The sequence below is a fragment of the Macaca mulatta genome, chromosome 16, assembly GCF_049350105.2.
Source record: "Macaca mulatta isolate MMU2019108-1 chromosome 16, T2T-MMU8v2.0, whole genome shotgun sequence".
NCBI lineage: Eukaryota > Metazoa > Chordata > Mammalia > Primates > Cercopithecidae > Macaca > Macaca mulatta.
In genome coordinates this window covers 4,778,764-4,802,587 of record NC_133421.1, presented here as the reverse complement: position 1 = coordinate 4,802,587, position 23,824 = coordinate 4,778,764, and the positions used below count along the sequence as shown (strand labels likewise).

General features: G+C 44.8%; 3 protein-coding genes across 3 annotated transcripts in view; 2 read left to right on the top strand and 1 right to left on the bottom strand.

Annotated features, from left to right (window-relative positions):
- Positions 1 to 7,580, top strand: part of LOC721435 (olfactory receptor 3A1) — a 60,407-nt gene extending 52,827 nt beyond the window's left edge. The window contains exon 4 of the mRNA XM_077970081.1: positions 6,385 to 7,580. The gene's annotated coding sequence lies outside the window, so the exon portion shown is untranslated. The remainder of the gene's footprint in view (positions 1 to 6,384) is intronic.
- On the top strand, positions 4,437 to 6,044 carry OR3A2 (olfactory receptor family 3 subfamily A member 2). The gene has a single exon (XM_001088159.5). It carries the CDS (start codon positions 4,446 to 4,448, stop codon positions 5,388 to 5,390), a length of 945 nt encoding a protein of 314 aa, XP_001088159.4. The 5' UTR covers positions 4,437 to 4,445; the 3' UTR covers positions 5,391 to 6,044.
- A 6,414-nt stretch (positions 7,581 to 13,994) lies between the features above and the next one.
- On the bottom strand, positions 13,995 to 14,936 carry LOC721430 (olfactory receptor 1D2). Its single transcript, XM_015118279.3, has one exon. The coding sequence runs from the start codon at positions 14,934 to 14,936 to the stop codon at positions 13,995 to 13,997; it is 942 nt and encodes a 313-aa protein (XP_014973765.3).
- Between the last annotated feature and the right edge of the window lie 8,888 nt (positions 14,937 to 23,824).

Sequence of the window (23,824 nt, the reverse complement as noted above, 5' to 3'; positions counted from 1 at the left end):
CATGGAGAAACCCCGTCTCTACTAAAAATACAAAATTAGCTGTGTGTGGTGGTGCGTGCCTGTCATCCCAGCTACTCAGGAGGTTGGGGTAGGAGAATCGCTTGAACCTAGGAGGCAGAGGTTGCAGTGAGCCGAGGTCACACCATTGCACTCCAGTCTGGGCAAAAAGAGGAAAACTCTGTCTCAAAAAAAAGAAATATGAAATATTGGATAACTATGTGTAAAGTGTTATGATGATCATTGCTATTGAAAATGAATCAAACATATATTCTGTCCTTAAGTCATTTATAGAGACAGACTCTATAAAGAAGTGACTCACCTAAAATGTAAACAGTCATAAATTCCAAGAAATGGTGTATATTGACAGTTTGGGGGGTGAGGAGAGAGAGGAGAGGGGAGGGGAGGGGAGGAGAGTTTGTTTTTTGAGACGGAGTCTCGCTCTGCCACCCAGGCTGGAGGTGCAGTGGTGTGATCTCTGCTCACTGCAAGCTCCGCCTCCTGGGTTCACGCCATGCTCCTGCCTCAGCTTCCCCGGTAGCTGGGACTACAGGCACTCACCAGCTCCCCGGGCTAATTTTTTTTATTTTTTTTTATTTTTTGGTAGAGATGGGGTTTCACCGTGTTAGCCAGGATAGTCTTGATCTCCTGACCTCGTGATCCGCCCGCCTCGGCCTCCTAAAGTGCTGGATTTACAGGCGTGAGCCACCGCGCCCAGCTGAGAGATTCTTTTTAGATGGGGAAGTTTCAAGGAAGAATTAATTCATCAGTCAGCATTTGAGTCAAGTTGTGAAATATCTGGGCAGGTGCCGTCGGAGGGAAACCACTGCAGGCGGGGAAAACAGCATGAGCAAGGAGCTGGAAAACCACAGGGTTGCAATCCAGTGCTTGTGTTAAAATGGACCTGACAGGAAAAAGGAAGGTAGTCAACTATCCTTTAATATAATATGAAGAGCTATCACCCTTTGATTCGTTGATTTGCAAAGCATTATCATTTACCAACTCTGTCAATGATAATCAGGCCAGAGGATGATTTCTGCCCTCCTCCGAGTCATGTGATCTTAGAACTTTAAGGACCTCTTGGAGATCACCGCATCCACGTTCTCATCCACGTGGCATCCCCTCTGCAGCCTCCCCATGGCCTGAGCGCCCACAGTGGAGACCTCATTTGGAAGGTTGGTCATTGAGAGAGCCTCACATTGGAGACATCCCCTTGCTGTAGAGGCTCCAATGAGATGCATGTTATCCACATGAAACTGCGGGTCAGTCTTTAGAGACCACCTTGACTCTTTTTTTTTTTTTTTTTTTTTTTTGAGACAGAGTCTCAGATGGAGTTGCCCAGGCTGGAGTACAGTGGCACAATCTCAGCTCACTGCAACCTCTGCCTCCCAGATTCAAGTGATTCTCCTGCCTCAGCCTCCCAAGTAGCTGGGAATACAGGTGCCCACCACCTCACCCAGCTAATTTTTTGTATTTTTAGTAGAGACGGGGTTTCACCGTGTTAGCCAGGATGGTCTCAATCTCCTGACCTCGTGATCCACCCACCTCAGCCTCCCAAAGTGCTGGGATTACAGGCGTGAGCCTCCGCGCCTGACTGAGGTTACCTTGACTCTAAGCCTAAGTGGAGGAGTCTTTGTGGAAGTGGCTGTGTGACCTGAAAGGGCTGGTGGCCTTCATGTCCTGTAAGGAGAAAAACAATGAAGAGGGAAGCAGGAAGCCATCGTCATGCCTCCCAGGCTGCAGATCTGGCAGAGTTCTCTGTCCTGGCTGGGAATTAGAACCACCTGGGAGGCGCTGAGGACCACCCATACCCAGGTACCACCAATTAAACCAATTAAATCAAAATTATTGGTGAAAGGCCTGAGCATCATTATGTTATTCTTAAAGCATTCCAGGTGATTCCAATAAGCATGGGGACTGAGTATCTAATTTAACAGAGTCAGGAATTAAGGCTGGAAATACCACCAAACCTTTGCAAAATATCTTACATTTTTGTAACTTTTCTGTGTGTCATCTTTTAAAGTATTTCCTCCTCTCCCTTCAGGGTTATCAGTAAAAGTAAAATGAGAGAAAACAAAACAAAACTCTTAATTTGAGGGAGTGGCAAGAAAGAGCTAGTCGTTGGAAGTATCCACTCAGTTAAATGCTAAGACAGCAGTGATCAGGTGGGTGCTTAAAAAAATCCTGATGCTGCTGGGCACGGTGGCTGACGCCTGTAATCCCAGCACTTTGGGAGGCTGAGATGGCTGGATCACAAGGTCAAGAGATCGAGACCATCCTGGCCAGCATGGTGAAACCCCGTCTCTACTAAAAATACAAAAAAATTAGCTAGGCGTGGTGGTGCTTGCCTATAGTCCCAGCTACTGAGGAGGCTGAGGCAGGAGAATCTCTTGAACCCAGGAGGCAGAGGTTGCAGTGAGCCGAGATTGTGCCACTGCACTCCAGCCTGGCGACAGAGCGAGACTCCATCTCAAAAAAAAAAAAAAAAAAAAATTCCTGATGCCTGGGTATTATCTTGAGATTCTGATTTAACTGGCCTGTGGGTAAATTCTGGATAACAGGAGTTTTTAGAGCTCCCACGTAAATCTAATGTGCAGCCAAGGTTGAGACTGGCTGTAAGACACTTGTTCCATGATTGTGAGTACATTTTTCCTTGACGTCCCTAGTCAGTGCTTACCAGCGGCTGGGGAACTGCTGATGATGCCGGCTTCTTGCTTTTAAAGTCTCACCTAAACACTGCACAGTCAGCCTGCCCGGATGGCTTCTCATGCAGTCCTGCCTCCTCTGCTTTTCAGATCTTGGTTGAGACCAGTTAAGACCATGCCACCAACCCGTGCACTCAGTTCCCACTTTTATGAACAAAGGATTTAAAAATCGTTTTGGTGACCATATCCCCAGGCAGTCATATCAGTCATACTGCTGCTACAGTGTATTTGATTTCTGCAACCTCCCTATCATTCACTGCCCCAGCTCAGGCAATCATCACTGTTCCCTTCCAGCTGCTTCCCGTCCTCTGATTCCGGACTATTCTATGCAAGGGAGTAACATTGCTTTTAAAGAACCTCTGGCCTGGCTTATTCCATGTGCAATAGAGACAGATGTTTTTGATCTGGAGTTGGATATAAAATCTGAAAGACGACTTCAACCTGGTTTTCAAAGTACATGCCTTCCTTATTTCAGGACATAGCATTAGAGCCCTTGGTCAATCTACCGTGCATAAGTCAAGGACAAGTGGAAGAACAGTGGCTGTGCAATGCAGAATCTAATTGCGCCTGGCAGCAGCCAACCCACAGGCTGTGATCACAACTTTGGTTTTAGGGAGGAGCAGCAGAGGATACACACAGAAAACATTATTTCACAGTACATCCTTAGTCAAAGTCCAGTATAGGGGCTTAAGTAACAATAAGTGTAATAATGTATTGAACAAGGAATGTTGAATTGATACTTCAGAGTGCGGTCCCTCACCTTGGAGAAATGCACTCAACTGGTCTTTCTGACATCCACAATCATGGATACCTTCTCGCTGATTCTTGCCACAGCTTTGCTTGGCCTTTATTATGTCTAGAAGCCTTTAAACCTACGTGTTTCTGTTTCGTTTTGTTTTTTTGAGACGGAGCCTCGCTCTGTCACCCAGGCTGGAGTCCAGTGGTGCAATCTCGGCTCACTGCAGCCTCCACCTCCCGAGTTCAAGCTATTCTCCTGCCCCAGCCTCCTGAGTAGCTGGAATTACAGGCACGCGCCACCACACCCAGCTAATTTTTGAAGTAGAGACGTGGTTTCACCATGTTGGACAGGCTGGTCTCAAACTCCTGATCTCAGATGATACACCCGCCTTGGCCTCCCAAACTGCTGGGATTACAGGCGTGAGCCACCGCCCCCAGCCTAGGTTATGTTTTAAATGCATTCTAGTTTCTCTGGATTTCTATTTTGAAACCTGCTTATTAGTTTGGGACAATCCCTCAGAGAGCAATAGGAAAATTTCATCTAAATCTAACTGTATTCATAGAGGAAGCCTTGTGTGTTTTTTAAAACAAAGTTTTTGTTTATATTTAAGGTATAGAACATGATCTTATGAGAATGGTTACTGTAGTGAAACAAATTAACATATTCATCATCTCACAGTTACCCATTTCCCCCCTGTGGTGAGGACAGCTGTAATCTACTCAGCAACAATCCTGAATGCAATATACTTTATTAACTATAGTTCTCATGTTGTTCCAAGTATTCTGAGTGTTTCAGATAGCAGAGGATGAGAGGGACAAGGTGGTGGTGGCACTGGGCATCTCAACCAAGAGCAAAGTGAAGGCATTGAGGTGATGGAGGAGGTCAACGAGTGAGGGATGGCCTGGGGACTCGCCATGGGGCTTTGAACATAAATGGTTTAAAATGTTAATGTGAACTGAGTGAACTGATACCTCCCCTGCTGGGACACGTCCTTATAGGAACTCATGGAGTCAGAAGCTGGGACCAACAGGACCGCCGTTGCTGAGTTCATTCTGCTGGGCCTGGTGCAAACAGAAGAGATGCAGTCTGTGGTCTTTGTGCTCTTCTTCTTTGCCTATCTGGTCACAGTTGGGGGCAACCTCAGCATCCTGGCAGCTGTCTTGGTGGAGCCCAAACTCCACACCCCCATGTACTTCTTCCTGGGGAACCTATCAGTGTTGGATGTCGGATGTATCACTGTCACTGTGCCTGCAATGTTGGGTCGTCTCTTGTCCCACAAGTGCACAATTTCCTATGATGCCTGCCTCTCCCAGCTCTTCTTCCACCTTCTGGCTGGGATGGACTGCTTCCTGCTGACCGCCATGGCCTATGACCGATTCCTGGCCATCTGCCGGCCCCTCACCTACAGCACCCGCATGAGTCAGACAGTCCAGAGGATGTTGGTGGCTGCGTCCTGGGCTTGTGCTTTCACCAACGCACTGACCCACACTGTGGCCATGTCCACACTCAACTTCTGTGGCCCTAACGAGGTCAATCACTTCTACTGTGACCTCCCACAGCTTTTCCGGCTCTCCTGCTCCAGCACGCAATTCAATGAGCTGCTGCTCTTTGCTGTGGGTTTCATCATGGCAGGTGCACCTTTGGTTCTCATCATCACCTCCTACAGCCACGTGGCAGCTGCAGTTCTACGAATCCGTTCCGTGGAGGGCCGGAAGAAGGCCTTCTCCACCTGTGGCGCCCACCTCACTGTGGTTTGTCTTTTCTATGGAACAGGTATCTTCAACTACATGAGACTGGGTTCAGAGGACGCTTCGGACAAGGATAAAGGGGTTGGAGTTTTCAACACTGTTATCAACCCTATGCTGAACCCTCTTATCTACAGCCTCAGAAACCCTGATGTTCAGGGTGCTCTGTGGCGAATATTTTTGGGGAGGAGATCACTGACCTGAGAGGTGATGGGGTCCTTCCTTTCCTGCCTTTTCTGGACTGAGAAAAATTTCCCATGAAGACAGTAACCAGGAAAAATTCAGCCAGAACTATTTTTCCTGTCTCCTGATGCTTGAAGATGGGTGTTACGTATTTGTCCTACTAGGAAACGTTACATAATTTATTCATTCAACAAATACTTATTAGATTACCTCTGTGATCTGGACAGTCCTCCAAGGCATTGGTGAACAAAATGGACGGAAGTCTCTGCACTCACGCAGCTCACATGCTATAAAAGTAGACAAAATAAGTAAGCATCATACATACCGCATGATGATAATCTCTGTAGAGATGAACAAAGATGTTAATATGAAGTCAGCTTCTACCGGGCAAGCCCTGTGGGCAAGTTTTACCCTGTTTTTGGCTGTGCCTACTTTCTGGGTAGAGTTAAAGCCTTGTAGTTCTGTGCGCCTGGAAAGTAACAAACGTCCTACAAAGAACGTCCAGTCGGTCAGTCACAGCCTAAGTGACCAAGAGTATTTCTGCAATATTTCCTTCTGGTTAGGACGTGAGATTCCCTGCAGTTCAGAATAGGGGAAGTTTTTTTGTTTGTTTCTTTGTTTTGTTTTGTTTTATTGTTGTTTTGTTAAAAACTTGTTAAAAAGTTCTTTAGAAAACCAAAACCATGGGCCTAGTGCGATGGATTATTTCACCTTCATTTTCGTCTCTCCGCTGCCACATAAGAATCCTGCTGGATGTTGACTGGGCGCGGTGGCTCATGCCTGTAATCCCAGCACTTCGGGAGGCTGAGGCGGGCGAATCACGAGGTCAGGAGATCGAGACCACCCTGGCTAACATGGTGAAACCCCGTCTCTATTAAAAATACAAAAATAAAATTAGCCGGGCCTGGTGGCAGGCACCTGTAGTCCCAGCTACTCAGGAGGCTGAGGCAGGAGAATGGCGTGAACCCAGGAGGCAGAGCTTGCAGTGAACTGAGATCGTACCACTGCACTCCAGCCTGGGTGACAGAGGGAGACTCCATCTCAAAAAAAAAAAAAAAAAAAAAGAATCCTGCTGGATGTTTAGGGAACAGGAAAGGTCTAGAGAGGAAAAGAACCCCCTAAATTAAAACTACATTCATACATACATGATGTATCTTAAGGTCATAAAAGGAATGTTTCCTCTCCATTCCCTATGATGCCTTTTTCTCTCATTTAATGTCACCTTCCTCACACATACGATAAAGTTTTTGAAAGAGTAAATGTTTATATTACAATCAGGTCCTTAGATTTTTCAATGTAGAATATCCAATATAAACTTCTCCTCCAAAGTCTTACTTAGCTCTCTCAAAGCTCCTTGCTCAGAAAATACATACCCATAAGTGTAGTTCCTAGAAAGGAGGGATGCCTGCATACCTGTCTTCCTTCCTTCCCAGTGTAAATGTATGTATTTTAAAAATTATTCAGAATGTTACACCTAATAGTGGAAACATTCAGATGATATTATTTTGTCAAGTAGGAAATAAAAATCCAAATGTTCCTTCACTGCATCAAAAATCACACTGTTAACGCCTCTTAAAATTGTGTTTTTAACTCTAGCGATTTCCCATATATGTGATATGCCCATTTCACATCAGTAGAGCCATATTGTTCTGTGGTCTGCTTGTTCTTCCTACATATTATGCAATACAATCTTTTACATAATGAAGACTAACATCCTGCTGTATCTGTTTTAATGGTGGCACAGTATACCATTAAACATATAAGCCACAATTTATTTCATCAAACCTCTATCTATATAATTTGGGTTATTTTCAATTGTTTTGCAACAACAGGGTTGTGATGAATATTCTTACGGTGCTGTCTTTCCAAATCTCTAGAAGTGTTTCCCTGCGATTAATTCTTATGAATAACTTTATCAGATTAAAGGATGTGCAAATACACATTTTGAGATATGCATGCACACATCTCTTAATTTTTGCAACTTTTGCACCAGCTTACAAATTCACTGGATTTTGATAGTGTCTGTTTACCCACATCCCTACCATCAAGGGCTATGATAAATAGCATCTTCAATTTTTACAGTCTGAAAGTTGTACAATTATAGTATTTTCATTGAATTTTTTCTAGGTTTATTGAAGTATGATTAAGAAATAAAAAAATTGTACCTATGCTATAAGGCATGGTTTAATAAATGTATATATTGTGAAATGATTACCACAGTCGAGCTGATTTACATGTTCATCACCTCATAGTTATGGTTTCGTGTGTATGTGTGGTGAGAACATTTAAAAATCTATTCTTAGCAGATTTCAAGGACATCATACGTTATTATTAACTGTAGTTGTCATGCTGTACAGTAGAACTCCAGAGCTTATTCCTTCTACCTAACTGAAACTTTGTGCCCTTTGACCAGCATCCAAGATTATCCTTATTTGTTTTCCTCTGTAGGTAAAGTTGGTTTTTCATCCCCTGCCTTCTTTCAAGTTTTTCTTTCTTTTCTTTCATTTTCTGAAGTTTAAATATGATATTTCTACATGTAGATTATTGATATTTATCCTATTTTGTTGTTCTCTGAGTTTCCTAGATCTATGATTTGGTGTCTGTTATTAATGTTGGAAAATTCTCAGACGTTATTACTTCAAATATTTATTCTGTCCCTCTTTCTCTCCTCCTTCTGGTGCTACCATTATGTATAAGTTACATCTTTCATAATTGTCCCACAGTTTTTGGATATTCTCTTTTAGTTTTTTCATTTTTTTTTTCTATTTGCTTTGCTTTTCAGTTTGAGAAGTTTCTATTGACATATCTTCAAGCTCTATTGACATATCTTCAAGTTCACAGATTTTTTTTTTTCCTCAGGCACCTCTAGTCTACTGATGAGGCCATTGTCTGAGTCTACTTGGGCTGCTATAACAGAATACATAGACTGGGTGGCTTATAAACAAGAGAAATTTATTTCTCACAGTTCTGGAGGCTGGAAAGTCCAATATCAAGGTGCTGCCAATAGACCTGGTATCTAATGAGAGCCACTTCCTGAGTCATAGGTGGCTGCTTTCTCATTGCATCTGTACATAGTGCAACGGACAAAGGAGCTCTCTGGGGCTCATTTTGTAAAGCACTAATCCCTTCCATGAGGGCTCTGCTCTCATGACCTGATTGTTTCCCCAAGGCCTCACCCCCAAAATACCATCACATTAGAGATTAGATTTCAACACACGAATTTTGACTAGGGCACAAACATTCACTCTGCACACATCAAAGGCATTCTTCATTTTTGTTATGGTGTTTTGGATTTCTAGTATTTCCTTTTGATTCTTAAGGTTTCCATCTTTCTGCTTACGTTAACCATCTTACATATTGTGCACTTTTTTCCATTAGATCCCTTTGCATATTAATCACAGTTATTTTAAATTCCCAATCCGATAATTCCAAAATCTCTGTCATATCTGGTTCTGGTTCTTGTACTTGTTTTGTCTCTTCAGACTGTGCATTTTGCCTTTTAACACGCCTTGTAATTTTTGTTGAATGCTGGACATCATGAATGGGTAAAGGGAACTGTGACAAATAGGCCTTTAGTGGGAAGTGTTGTGTTTATATGGCCAGAAGTTAGGCTGTGTTTACTGTTTGCTGTAGCCATAGATATCAGTGAGTAAAATTTTCTCTGGTGTCCTTGTTTTTATCTCCCTATTGTCTTTGGGTTTCTCTAGATATTCCTTTTTAAATCGGGTTGGAGCCTTGCAGTTCTTTCCACTGTAATCCTGTTATTACATAGGAGCCCTGCTGATGTGGTGGTGAGATGGAGGGGCAAGGAAAGCATTCTGTAATCCTGTGATTAGGTCTTGGTCTCACTCAGGTCTCACGATGAGTCGGTGCCCCTGCACTGTTACTTTCACAAGTGCTACTCAGCTTCCTCCTCTCCGCTAAATAAGACAGGACGTTTAGAGTTGGGTATTTCCCTTCCTCCATGTTGAAGGTTAGAGGGAGCTGGATATTTTTCTTCCCCCACATTGTCAGTTAGGCTCTGGTAAAACCTATCATGGGGGCCAGGTGTGGTGGCTCACACCCATAATCCCAGCACTTTGGGAGGCCGAGGCAGGTGGATCACCAGAGGTCAGGAGTTCAAGACCAGCCTGGCCAGCATGATGAAACTCCATCTCTATTGTACTAATAATACAAAAAATTAGCCGTAGCCGGGTATGGTGGTGCATGCCTGTCATCCCAGCTACTCCAGACACTGAGGCAGGTGGAGGTTGCAGTGAGCCAAGATTGCGCCATTGCACTCCATCCTGGGTGACAAGAGCAAAACTATTTCCAAAAACAAAACAAAAACCTACAGTGGGTTAGGCTCTGGTAAAATCATCTCCCTTGAGAGCCAGCCATTATTAAGGAAATATACTCTCAGCATATTTCAGAATTCCTGTTTGGGGGTCTGACAGGGGTTGCTTTTCTCCTCCCCCTGTCAGAAGCATAAAAGGATTCTTCTACAATCTTCACAGTAAGAATCTGGTGGTGTTCCTGGAGGTAAAAGTCAGGAAACTGTGAGGGTCCTCTTGAGACTCCCCACACCTCAACCCAGAGTTTCTAATTCCCAAGCGAGTTCACACCAGTTCTCCAGCTTGTCAATCGCAGTCTCGGTGTGTGTACCTGTACTGGCCCCAGCAGTGGGCTTCTGCTCCTGGGCTTCTATTCTAGTTAAGCCGTGATCCACCTCTCTCCCATTTTCGGAGCAGCAGTCTGCCCTGTGACTTTAGTTCTCTGAGGAATCTTAAGAAGAGTTGTTGCTTTCGAATTTGTTCCACTCTTTCTTGTGGGAATGGGACTGATGATTTCTAAGCTTTTTACATGTTGGAGTGTAAACTGGGACTCTACGTTTTATTTTATTGATAACTACTGGTGGTGAACATTTATGGTCTGTCCGACTTCTGTTTCTCCCTTTCTAACAGCTGCCAATTTCCGTTTGGCATCCAGGTGGCTCCAGGGGGTGCGGTTCCAGCCAAGGCTCCAGAGTAGGGGTGTCAGAATATCTACTGGCCTGGCCACAGTGTGATGGTTCTGGTGGGCATGTGACCTAAGTTACCTTAACAAGATCTTGACACTCGCATTTCTCAACTCAGTTTCCATGAGATAATTAAGCCCTACACAAATGACTTGACTATTTTCTAAGCCAAGGATATACATAGCTGGCAACATTCTAGATGCATAGGACAGAAGTTAGTACATGACAGCGTGTATGTTTTAGGACGTTCAGTTAATTCCCTCAGGGAACTGTGGTTCAAAAGGACCACTCTAGACTGTTGCTCCTCATCAAGCAAAGAAATGACCTTGCTACCAAAGGTCTGACAGACGAAAAAGAGCTACCAAGTCTGACTGGGCCAAAACCCAGAAGAGAAAGGAATCCCCAGAACAGACTGCTAATGATTGAACTGCTTCCCCTCAAAAGGCATTTGCTGACTCCAGCACAGGGACTGAGATAGCAGAGAGTGTAGCTGAGAGGCTAAGAAGTGAGCAGAGTTTTCTCGGCTTATGGGGCTGGAGAGAGAAAACTTGCAGGTAAGGTCCTGCCAAAGGGAAAAGTACAATAAACACTCTCAGCTTTGAACTGGGACTTTGAGCGTGCTGTACATTCTAGGAGTAAGGCATCATCGGAAATAGGCCAAGCCTCGCAAAGAATGAAACTCGGCTTTAAGCAACTAACTCCATCATGGGTTGGATAAAAGAGATTTACTCCTGTCCTTTCTGCCTGCCAGACTCAAAAACAAGTCATTTCTGGAAGAAGAAGCTATCATCCAGAGCAGTGCTATCCAATAGAAATTTCACATGAACCACATATGTGATTTAAATTTTTCAAGAGCCACTTCAATAAAAGTAAAAAGAAGCAGATGAAATTAGTTTTAATGATGTGTTTTATTTAATTCAATAATCTAAAATATTACCACTTCATGTTAATATTTAAAATTTTTCATCTGTCATAGTTGTAGTGAAAAAAGAAAAATATTTAAAAAATAAAAAATTGTGAGAGATTTTACATTTTTATATTTCTTTTCTTTTTTTTCTTTTTTTTTTTTTGAGATGGAGTCTCACTCTGTCGCCCAGGCTGGAGTGCAGTGGCCAGATCTCAGCTCACTGCAAGCTCCGCCTCCTGGGTTCACGCCATTCTCCTGCCTCAGCCTCCCGAGTAGCTGGGATTACAGGCGCCCGCCACCTCACCCGGCTAATTTTTTTTTGTATTTTTAGTAGAGACGGGGTTTCACTGTGTTAGCCAGGATGGTCTCGATCTCCTGACCTCGTGATCTGCCCGTCTCGGCCTCCCAAAGTTACATTTTTATATTTCATAGTCTCTGAACTCTGGTATGTGTATTTTAAACTTACAGCACATCTCAATTAGGATGCCAAATTTGCCTCAGAGATACTGGGTCTGGATTCTCTCATGAGGCCGCCTTAAGAGTATCGGCCAATGGTGCAGCTGTCTGAAGGCTTGACCAGGGAAGAATAAGCTTCCCTGCTCATTCACATGGTCACTGGTAAGTTGCAACATTTTGCTGGTTGTTGGACTGGAGACCTCAGTGCCTCGCTGGCTGTTGGCTGGAGGCCGCCTTCAGTTCCTTGCTGCTAAGGCCTCTCAAAACTCGTCTGTTTCCTTCCACAGAGCAATCAAGAGAAGACAGCCAGAAAGAGAGGAGATGGAAATCATAGTCTTTTATAACTTAATCTCAGATGTCATCAGTTTTACTGTGTTCTATTTGTTAGAAGCAAGTCCCTAGATTTCAGCTACACTCAAGACAGGGGACTATACACAGACATGAATACCAGGAGGCAGCAATCATTGGGAGACATTTTAGAGGCTGCCTGCCCCACAACCCAAATGTCCATCTGTAGGTGAATGGACACTGATATGGTTTGGCTCTGTGTCCCTACCCAAATCTCATGCTGAATTGTACTCCCCAGTGTTGGAGTGAAGGAAGAAAATGACAAACACAGAATTCAGGGTCATGGTTACTTCTGAAGGAGAGACATACCTAGAGATTCCATGGTACTGGAAACTGAACAATTCACAACCAAAAAAAAAGAAAAAATGCATGAGAGTGATTAACGGAAGAATGCAAATTGTTAACAAATACCCGGAAAAAGATCAACCTTATTACATCAGAGCTATTCAAATGAAAACAATAATAAGAGACAATTGTTCCCATAGGATAAAGAAGAATGTATTAAAACAATGCAATATAGTGTTAGGGAAATGAAGTTAGTGAAAGCAGTAAGAGTGGAGCTGCTTCTCCTGAAGTTGAGAATCTGGGCGGCAAAACCAGAGGCAGGTATTAAATTATTAAATGCTCACATCTGTAATCCCAGTGTGTCCAGAGTTGGTTCCTTCCAGTGGGTTTGTGGTCTCACTGACTTCAAGAATGGAGCTGCAGACCTTCACAGTGAGTGTTACAGCTCTTAAAGATGGCACGGACCCAAAGAATGAGCAGCAGCAAGATTTACTGTGAAGAGTGAAAGGACAAAGCTTCCACAGCATGCAAGGAGACCTGAGCAGGTTGCTGCTGCTGACTGGGGAAGTGGCCAGCTTTTATTCCCTTATTTGTGCCCGCCCATGTTTCATTTCTATCCTATCAGAATGCCCTTTTTTCAATCCTCCCTGTGATTGGCTACTTTTAGGATCCTGCTGATTGGTGCATTTTACAGAGCACTGATTGGCGCATTTTACAGAGTGCTACTTGGTGCATTTTAAAATCCCTTTGCTAGCTACAAATCACTGATTGGTGCGTTTTACAATCCCCTTGCTAGCTACAGAGTGCTGATTGGTGCATTTTACAATCCTATTGCTAGACAGAAAAGTTCTCTGAGTCCCCACTGGACCCAGGAAATCCAGCCGACTTCACCTCTCACCAGCACTTTGGGAGGCTGAGGCAGGTGGATCACCTGAGGTCACAAGTTCGAGACCAGCCTGGCCAACATGGAGAAACCCTGTCTCTACTAAAAGTACAAAAATTATGACTGGGCCCGGTGGCTTACGTCTGCAATCCCAGTACTCTCGGAGGCCAAGGTGGGCAGATCACGAGGTTAGGAGATCGAGACTGTCCTGGTCAACATGGTGAAACCCCGTCTCTACTAAAATACAAAAAATATTAGCTGGGCGTGGTGGCGGATGCCTGTAGTCCCAGCTACTCGGGAGGCTGAGGCAGGAGAATTGCTTGAGCCCAGGAGGAGGAGGCTGTAGTGAGCTGAGATCGTGCCACTGCACTCCAGCCTGGGCAACAGAGGCAGATTCTGTCTCAAAAAAAAAAAAAAAGGAAAGAAAGAAAAAAAGAAAGAAAAAAGCTTCAGTCCCAGCATTTAGTTTCTCTTGTGGTTTCAAGCTTGGTTCATCCGAGCACGCTCAGGTCACATGACCTAAGGACCCATGGCCACTGAAAAACAACTCACAACCTTGTTACATAGAAGTTGAAACAGATGGGTCTGGTGCAGCTGCAGTTGGGTTCGACAGAGGTGTCTTTGCTTCACCACAAAGCCATAAACTCATTGTGAGCTGGACCTACGTTCTGATCACTCCTATCTCCCCGATAGGCCTTGCTCACAGTGGAGGAAGTTTTCCGTCTCCACTTCAATGCCCAAAATTACCCCTCATGTCAACTTCCAGAAGGCTTTTCCTTGGAGAAGTCTTCCCAGAGCCCCATGCATGTCCTTGTTCCTCAGGCTGTAGATGAAGGGGTTCATCATGGGTGTCACCACCGCATACATCACTGTGGCTACTGAGTCCTTCATGGAGTAGGTTTGGAGGGGCTGCAGGTATACCATACCCAGAGTCCCATAGAAAAGGGAGACCACAGCCAAATGGGAGGCACAGGTGGAGAAGGCTTTGTACTTCCCAGTGGCTGAGGGTATTCGGAGGATGGCTCTGACAATGCGGGCGTAGGACGTGATCATGAAACCTAAGGGGATGAGGAAGATGAAGCAGCCCGTGGCAACCAATACTGTGTGGTTGACGTGAATGTTGGAACATGCCAGCTGCAGCAGGACGTACATCTCACAGAAGAGGTAGTGGATCTTTCGGGACCCACAGAAGGTCACCCTGGTCATGAGGAGGGTATGGATGAGGCCATAGAGGACAGAGAACACCCAACACAAGGAGAGGAGCAAGATACAGAGTCCAGGGCTCATGGCTGTGACATAGTGGAGAGGGTGGCAGATGGCCACATAGCGGTCATACGCCATCACGGCCAGAATGAGGTTGTCCAGGGCCACCAAGGAGACTAGGAAGTAGAGCTGCGTCAGACACCCTGCATAGGCGATGGCTTTGTTCTGGGACTGGAGGTTCACCAGCATCTTGGGGATTGTGTTGGTGACAAAGAAGAGGTCAGTGAAGGAGAGGTTGACCAGGAAGAAGTACATGGGGGTGTGCAGGCGGGAATCAGAGCTGATGGCCAGGATGATGAGCACATTTCCCACCACCGTGACCAGGTACATGGACAGGAACATCCAAAACAGGATCCGCTGCTGCTCAGGACTCTCTGACATCCCCAGGAGAAGGAACTCTGAACCTTTACTCTGGTTGCCTCCATCCATTTCCCCAACTCTCTGCAACATTAACACCAACAGATGTTTACAAGTTGCCCTCAATTGTAGAATGACATGAAGGTAAGCAAAATCGACTATTTTCTTAGCATTAAAAATATCTTAGACTAAATTTTATAACCTGTTTAGACAGGCACAAAAACAGAACGTGGAAAATCTCTGTGCAACTTAATTATTCCAGCAACTTCTAATCTGGCATACTCAATATTACAGGAATAATATCTATGACTTATTTTAAATCCTATCATCTTATTATACTCTTGAAATGTTTAAAGATGAGTATGTTATGTTATGACATTGTATAGGTTTTAAGTGATTTTAAAACAGATGTATACATTATAAGTGATATTGTACAACTAGACAAAGGGGAACATATTGGAAAGGAGAGGGAAAAGTTATTATTTGCTTACATGGTAGTCTATCTGGGAACCCTCAATCAATGAAATGTCACTAGAAATAAAAAGAGATATCAGTAAAGTTACCAAACACAAAATGAATAGACCGCAAACTAATGGTGCTCCCAGTAAGCCATTTGGTGTAGCCATAAAACCTGTGCCCTCAGAATGCAAATCTGAGTACTACCACCGACTGGCTGTGAAACCTCAGACAGGTTACTTGAACTCTTCAAGAACTGGGATCCTTCATGCACAACCTGGAGGTGGCAAGGATAAACTTAAGTAATAAAGTATTCAAATATTGCCCATTATTCCATATATTACATCTATGTAAACAATTAGTAAAATACAATACAAAGCAATCCCATTTCCATTATCTAAGTATTACAACATTAACAAGAATTGGGCAGGACCTGCAGATTCTCCAGAGAGACATAAGATATATATTGAATAAATGGATAAAATTACCAAAAGTAAGGCATACTCACTTGCATTAACCTGAAGCTTAACCTCTCAAAGTCAAGATCTTGGGATTTGGGGGAAACAAAAGCTAACCTAAATTTCACCTAAAAGTAAGCTTGAAAATAAGCTGGGAAAAGATTGAAACAGAGTAATGAAGGAAACCTACTCTGCCAAATATCCAGACTCTAAAAAAGCCTGGTACTGATGCTCGAGTGAGCAGATGAGTAGAACTGGATAGAACTTCAGAAACAGCCAGTACATGTGGATTTAATGGATTGTTATGGTAGTACTATTTATTTTATTTTATTTTATTTTATTTTATTTTATTTTATTTTATTTGATAGACCAAGTTTCGCTGTTGTCGTCAGGCTGGAGTGCAGTGGCACGATCTCAGCTCACTGCAACCTCCACCTCTCAGGTTCAAGCGATTCTCCTGCCTCAGCCTCCCAAGTAACTGGGATTACAGGTGTGTGCCACCATGGCCGGCTAATTTTTATATTTTTAGTAGAGATGGGGTTTCATCTTGTTGGTCAGGCCGGTCTCAAACTCCTGACCTCATGATCCACCTGCCTTGGGCTCCCAAAGTGCTGGGATTACAGGCGTGAGCCACTGCGCCCAGCCTAAAATTTTATTTCTAATGCAATAAAGAGCCTTAAAGGACTTTAAGCAGAAGAGGGCATGTATATTTAGCAACTCTCTTTCTGCTTGCATTTTACTGGTAGTATTTTAATAATCAAGTAGGGCTGCTGCATTTTTAAGGAGATGCTTTTTAAGTGTTTATCACAGTTAACAGCGTTCCCAACATGGAGCCATACTTCTGTTCCTGGTATAAACTATTAAAATTGACTCCCTAATGTTTTATGTCACTTTTGTAGTTGTATTTATAAATAAGATTGGTCCACAGCCTCTTTGTGTGTGTGTGGGGGGGGGTGGCAATCTTACTTTGCATTATCATACCTGCATTTATTTTGCCAAAGAAAATGCAATAACTATGGCAAAAAAATACTGCAAGGAAATAGACTTTTTGGAGCTAAATCACAATGACTGGAAAAAGTATCTCTCAAAGAAGCAAGGGCAGTAGTTGTAAGTTATACTGACAATTACTGAAGATACTTGAGATCGCACACTTTTTGCTTTTATGCGGGGAATCGTTATCACGGTGCTGGACACTGAAGCAGGTAGCAGACTCCTTGCATCTGGTCGTCTAGTCTTCCATAAATTTAATTTTGTATTTCTTGAAGATCCTCACAATATGCTCAAAAACTCATTTTCACACACGCACACACACTGTTATCCTTGACATCTATTTTTTTCCAGCATCAATTACTAAGTATTTTTCCACAAAAAAGGAGAAAAACGTATACTCAACAATGTCATTTTGTGACTTGGGAAACTAACAAAAAAGGACATGCTTTTGTTTCAGTGTATTCCAATTCTAGAAATTTATTTTAATATAACCAGACAGAATGTAAAAATGTAGGTATTAGATGTTTCTCAGAACCTGTTAATAGTAGAAAAAAAGTAGAAATAACATAAACATTCAACATTCGAGATTTTCTTTGAAAGATTACAGAATAAGCAAATCCATAGAGATAGAAGGTAGACTAGTGGTTGCCAGGAACTGGGGAGAGGGAGACACAAGGAGCGACTGCGAAAGGGTACAAGATTCTTTCGAGAGTGATGAAAATGCTCTGGAATTAGACTGTGGTGATAGTTGCAAAAGTGCATGAGTATATTAAAACCATTCCAGCCAGGTGCGGTGGCTCACTCCTGTAATCCCAGCACTTTGGGAAGCAAAGGCAGATGGATCACCTGAGGTCAGGAGTTTGAGAGCAGCCTGGCCAACATGGTGAAACCCCGTCTCTACTAAAAATACAAAACATTAGCCTGGCGTGGTAGGGGGCACCTGTAGTCCCAGCTACTCGGGAGGCTGAGGCAGGAGAATTGCTTGAACCCGGGAGGCAGAGGTTGCAGTGAGCCGAGATCGCACCTGCACTCCAACCTGGAGATTGTGCCACACAGCACTCCAGCCTGGGCAAAAAGGGTGAAACTTTGTCTCAAACAACAACAAAAGAAAACAAACAAACAATAATTCCATTGTGCACTGTAAGTGGCTGAATTTTATGGCTTTACTTATATCTCAGTAAGTCTGTTTTAAAATTACATGATCCATCAAATTAATGGAACACTCTGAAATGAAAAACATGCAGGTCACCCACACTGGATGCTAGTGCTACGGACTCTTCAGTGTCACTGTGAGGACGAAGGCAAGAACATAAAGGGCTCAGCACCCGTCTGCATCGGGTGTGCTTTTGAACTGACAAAGCAGATCACGTGTCTTCCCTGTAGTAGCTGAGCTTTCCCGCGTCCTCCAGAGCAGCCCAACTTTGTGGCCAGTTGGTGAGTGCTCCAGGCTGCTTTATCCCCAGTGGCCTCTGCTACTCCCTGGCCTTGCACTTCTAGAACAGAAGAAACACTTTTCCTTCCATCCTTAGCCTCCCTCTTCCTTCTCACCAAATGCACTTTCTCCACTCTGATCTTCCATTGTCAGCCTGGAAAAACCCATTAGTGCTCCCAGCCAGGCACCTCCTCCCACCCGAGCTCACAATGGCAGGTTCTGCATTACGTCTTGGTCTTTACATTCTTTTCTCCATCTCGTGTTTTTCCTAAATGTCTGTTTTCGTAAGACAGTGTGAGCGCCTCCACAGCCGGGAAAACATCATTTTCATTACTGCATCCTCAGGACCTCAGCCGGTACCAGTCGTCGTGTAGGCGTCCACACGTGAGGGCTGAACTGAACTGCATAGGCTATTCGACACTCCGTGCAACTGAGAACAATAAGGAATCATCATGAGCCCAAGAGCCTAAGAAAATAGGAGACAGTACAGAGAGAAATGCAGCTGTTTGAAAAACCAGCCAGTGTGCCAGGAAAGTATAGAGAGCCTGTTCTGCAAATTCAATGGGGAACATTGTTAATTTGAAGTAACCGAAGAATAAATAAATGTAGATGTGGGAACTGTGAGTAACCCAGAAGTTACTGGAGCTCCAGGTGAAGGGTGGAGGATGAGGCAGGCCCTGCGTGTAGGAAATGAGTGGATACATTACTCCAATTCACCAAATCCAGTTCTCAGATATTCAGTGCCACCGGTATATTAGAAAATTTCGAGTCAGAAGTTTGGGTTTGAACCCAAGTTTAACACATACAACTATTTTTTGAGCAAACCACCACCTTTTACTCAGCATTTGGTCAGACATGTGTTAAATACTTTATGTAAAGATCTTTTGTTTACAGGACAACCCTACTTGGTCCTATTGTCCCATTTTATAGATGAAGAACTGAGGCTTGGAAAGTAAGTACGTTTCCTGAAATTGCTTGACTAGTAAGTGATGGAGCCCAGATTTTTTTTATTTTTATTTTTTATTTTTTGAGACGGAGTCTCGCTCTGTCGCCCAGGCCGGAGTGCAGTGGCCAGATCTCAGCTCACTGCAAGCTCCGCCTCCCGGGTTCACGCCATTCTCCTGCCTCAGCCTCCCAAGTAGCTGGGACTACAGGTGCCCGCCACCTCGCCTGGCTAGTTTTTTGTACTTTTCAGTAGAGACGGGGTTTCACCGTATTAACCAGGATGGTCTCGATCTCCTGACCTCGCGATTCGCCCGTCTCGGCCTCCCAAAGTGCTGGGATTACAGGCTTGAGCCACCGCGCCCGGCCGGAGCCCAGATTTGATTCCCCTATTCTATCGCTCAAGTCCGCTCCCTACCAGGCCTGGTGCCTGGAGTTCAGGGCCCTCTAGGACTCTTCCCTGACAGGTGACAGGGAAAGCCAGAGACCCCCAGAGGAATCAATGCCACTGCTTTCTAGCCCTCAAGGCAAAGGGCTCGTGACCCTGTGCATCAGAATCACCTGTGATGCCTCAAAACAAGAAGTCAGTTTTCTGGCCCTCTGTTTTGAATTCTGTTCTGAGAACCAAGTCTTTTTAGGAAGCACCCGGTGATTTGGATCCTACACTTTGGGAAACACTGCTCTGAGCCTTTAAGAGTCAGTGGTTCTGAACACTTGTGTGGTCAGATGGCCTTAGAGAGACAAACCCCCTGGCAGCGTGGCTGGGGAGAGAGAGGAGAGAACATGGGGGCCATATGGAAAAGGACTCCATGCCTGGTGTCAGGACACTGCGCTTGGTACCTCCTCTGTCGTTTCCTGACTGCGTGACCTCGGGCAGGGCGTGCAACATCCCTGAGCCGCCGCCTCGCACCCACAGACCTTCTTGCAGGTCACGAGAATCACATGCCACAGGGCGTATGACAGCACTTTGCAAAGGAGCACTAAAATAATTGCAGGGATTCTTCGATTCCCTTTCAACACTAAGAGGTTAGATTAGACGAAGAGTTTTTAAAGTATACAAGGGTGTTTGTGGGAGGGAAAATGGAGAAGGGGAGGAGAGGGAAGGGCAGGGCAGGGAAGGGAAAGGAAGGGAAGGGAGAGAGAGAGAGAGAAAGGAAGGAAGGAAGGAAGGAGAAGGGAAGGGAGGAAGGAAGGAAGGAGAAGGGAAGGGAGGAAGGAAGGAAGGAAAGAGAGAAAGAATGAGAAAGAAAAAAGAAAAAAAGGCCTGAGAGAGAGAGAGAAGGAAGGAAGGAAGGAGAGAGAAAAGAAAAAAGGAAAAGAAAAGAAGGCCTGAGCCTGAGCATCTAGACCTTACCAGTGTCCGTGCTGCTCTCAGAATTCACAGGTTCTGTTGTCTCCACTTTTCTCCTCCATCCAGTGAATGTTCACAGTCAGGACACACAGGGCCCTAAGTCTGGTTGTGGGACTCAAGGCTGGAGCAGGGTACACGTGAAAAGCAGGGGAACTGGCGCCTGGACCTTTGGTGCCCAGAAGAGAGGAGACACGATGTAAGATGGTGCCCCAGCGAGGCAGGGTACCTGTGAGCTGATGCCTGAGCCTAGGTCAGGAAGGAAGGGGCCGAGTCAGAACTGTGCCGGGATTATTTATCAGCTTGCGGGAGGCCTCAGGGAGACAATCCCAAGATGGTTTCTTCAGATAAACATGGGTAATTGCCTCAATCTCAATATCTATGAGCAAAGGTCTCTGCATATTTGCATTGTTTTTGCAGGCAAGCCGATTAGAAAGCTAATGAAAAAAATGTGTCAATCACTACTTAATAATAATATGGGTTAAGTAGGATGGGGTTTTGAATTTTTTTTTTTTCAGTCAAATGGCATCTTAGGTACCACTGCTGGGGGAGTCCTCAAAATATGCACTTCTAGTCATTGTCTTAAGAGCTGAGATCTGGATTCTGTGTGTGTGTGTGTGTGTCACACACAGAGAGAGAGAGAGAGAGAGATGGATTGATTGATTGATTGATTGATTCTTAGGCTAAGAAGATGGTTTTGGCCCATAGCTACGTGGGTTGCATGCCTGTGGGTAGAGGAATTGCAGGCCAGGCAGTGTGTCCTGTGGCCTTGGAATGAATGAGAAAGGCCCGGGCTCCACTGAAAATGACACGTCGTCTCACTCCACGGGCTCTACTGAACCAGAGCGTACGCGTGCCTTCCTTCTTCAGCTGCTGTCAAAGCAAAGCTAGGCTGTGCGGCTGCGGCAGCCCTTTCCTTGTATTGCGTTTCACCTGGGGTGTTTGTGTGAGTGTATAGACTACAGTCTGATACGGCTTCTGAAGGCTTACAGTCAGGAAGTAGCCACATCTTGTGTCCGTTGACTGTGGCCTCAGTCCTCTTATCCATCTGTTCATTCCACAAGTATTTACCAAGCATTTACTATGTCTGAAACATTGACCCAGATTCTGGGAAAACTGGCGAACGAAACCAGAATGTCTAATCAGGTGCCTGCTGGCTGGGAAGCCGCGAGGGTAGATGCTGAGAGGTGCTGCGTTTGAATGTTTGATACTTTGATTTCCCTTCCGAAAGCACACAGTCTCGGCCTGCCTCCCTGCATTTTACCTCCTAAATTCCCCTCTGATCCTTCCCCTCCTTTATGCTTCTGTTACTGCCTCTTCAGGTCCTTCTCCTCACTTGGGCCAATCTGGCAGCCTCCAGACTGATGTCTGTGACTCCCCCCTTCAGCCCTGTTTCACATCCATTGTTGGGAATGCACTTAACACAAAGCTGGGTGTGTCATTTCCATGCCTGAGACTTTTCATGGCTCTCTATTGTCTATTGCATAAAATCCAAGCTCCTTAACTAGCCGTAGGAGACGCTCAATGACATTGCTCACACTGTCTGTGGACACATGGAGATGATCTTCAAGAACAGCTCTCCCTTCAAGGGCAGACTTGCTGGCGAGCTGTGAGGAGCGTGGTCAGCAGACAGCCTTCAGCTGTCAGCTCCTTTAGGGTTTACCGTAGCTACAGAGAGCCTCCTTCCCCAAGGCAGTCCCTTTTCCTGGATAGCCCACACCCGGTGATTGAGGCAGGGGTATAAAGACTCTCCATTTTAACCTGGTATGTGTCCATTCCAAAAGTCATGCATTGAAACTTCACAGCCAGTGCGATAGTATTATGAGGTGGGGCCTTTAAGAGGCGATTGGGCCACGAGGCTCCTCCCACGTGAATGGGATTAAGACCCTTTATAAAAAAGGCTTCAGGTGGTGTTTGGCTTTCTTGCTCTTTCACCTTCCCCGTGTGAAGCTGCGGTGCTCTTGCCCCCACGAGAGGATGTGGACACGGGATGCCATCTCGGAAGCAGAGAGACCAGGTCCTCACTAGCTGGCAGCTTGGTTTGGATTTCCCAGCCTCCAGAACTGTGAGAAATAATTTTCTGTTTTTTATATATTACCAGTTTCAGGCATTTTGTTATAGAAGCAGAAAATGTGCTGAGACAATCGGCTTTCTGGGAGACCAGCCTGCAGTTTGACTTCCCCCTCTGCCCAGTCAAGCTTCCTGCCTTGTTCCTTCACAGGTGTTGTTCCCTAGTGAACACCTGTTCCTCCAAACTCCTTCTCATACTTGCTTCTGGAGCCCCAGCCCGTGACACTGCCTGGATAGCGTCATTGCCGCCTCTCCCTTTATACCAGACTCCCTGTCACTCCCCGCACACACCCTGTTCTAAATCCCTGTGCCTTCATGTGTGCTATTCCCCTGGCCTCAACTTTTCTTCTCAATTTTTTTTCTGGTCAACAAAACTTCTCTGTTTCCTGTCCTTTCAAACCCAGCTCAGGGAATATCTCCTGCCTGGCTCCTTGTTGCTGGGCTTGGCTGGCGTCTTTGTTCTCTCCCACCTCCCTTTGCTTACGGAGTACCGCTGTAGTTGGTGGGTGCGGTGTTGGACACAGAAGTAACGGATTCCGGAGAAGAAAGGGATGCAGGACTACCTGACATGGTGGTTAATTGTGGTTCTGTAGCAGGAGCTGTGATGAACACAGGAGAACAGATACGCCTTCAACATACCGACTTCATTTCCTTCGGGTGCAAACCTAGAACTGGGATTACTGAAACATATGATAGCTTCATTTTAAAAAGTAATTAATTTTTTTAGAGGCAAGATCTCACTCTTTTGCCCAGGCTGGAGTGCAGTGGCACAGTCATAGCTCACTGCAGCCTTGCCCTCCTGGGCTCAAGAGATCCTCTTTCCTTAACCTCCCAGTAGCTAGGACTACAGGTGTGTGCCACTATGCCCGACTAGCTTTCTAAATTTTGTGTTTTTAGAGACGGGGTATTGCCATGTTGTCCAGGTTGTGTCAAACTCCTGGCTGTAAGTGATCCTCCTGCCTCAGCCTCCCAAAGTGTTGGGGTTACAGGCATGAGTGACTGTGCCCAGCAGTGGTTCTATTTTTAGTTTTTAAAGAACCTCCATACCATTTTCCGTAATTGCCATACTAATTTACATTCCATCAACAATGCCTAAAAGTTACCTTTTCTTCACATCCTCCAACACTCATCATTCATCTTTATGGTGAACGCTATTCTAACAAGCATGAGATGATATCTCATGGTGATTTTGGTGTACATTTTTCTGATTAGTGATGCTGAGCACATTTTCATGTACCTATTGGCCATTTGTATGTCATCTAAA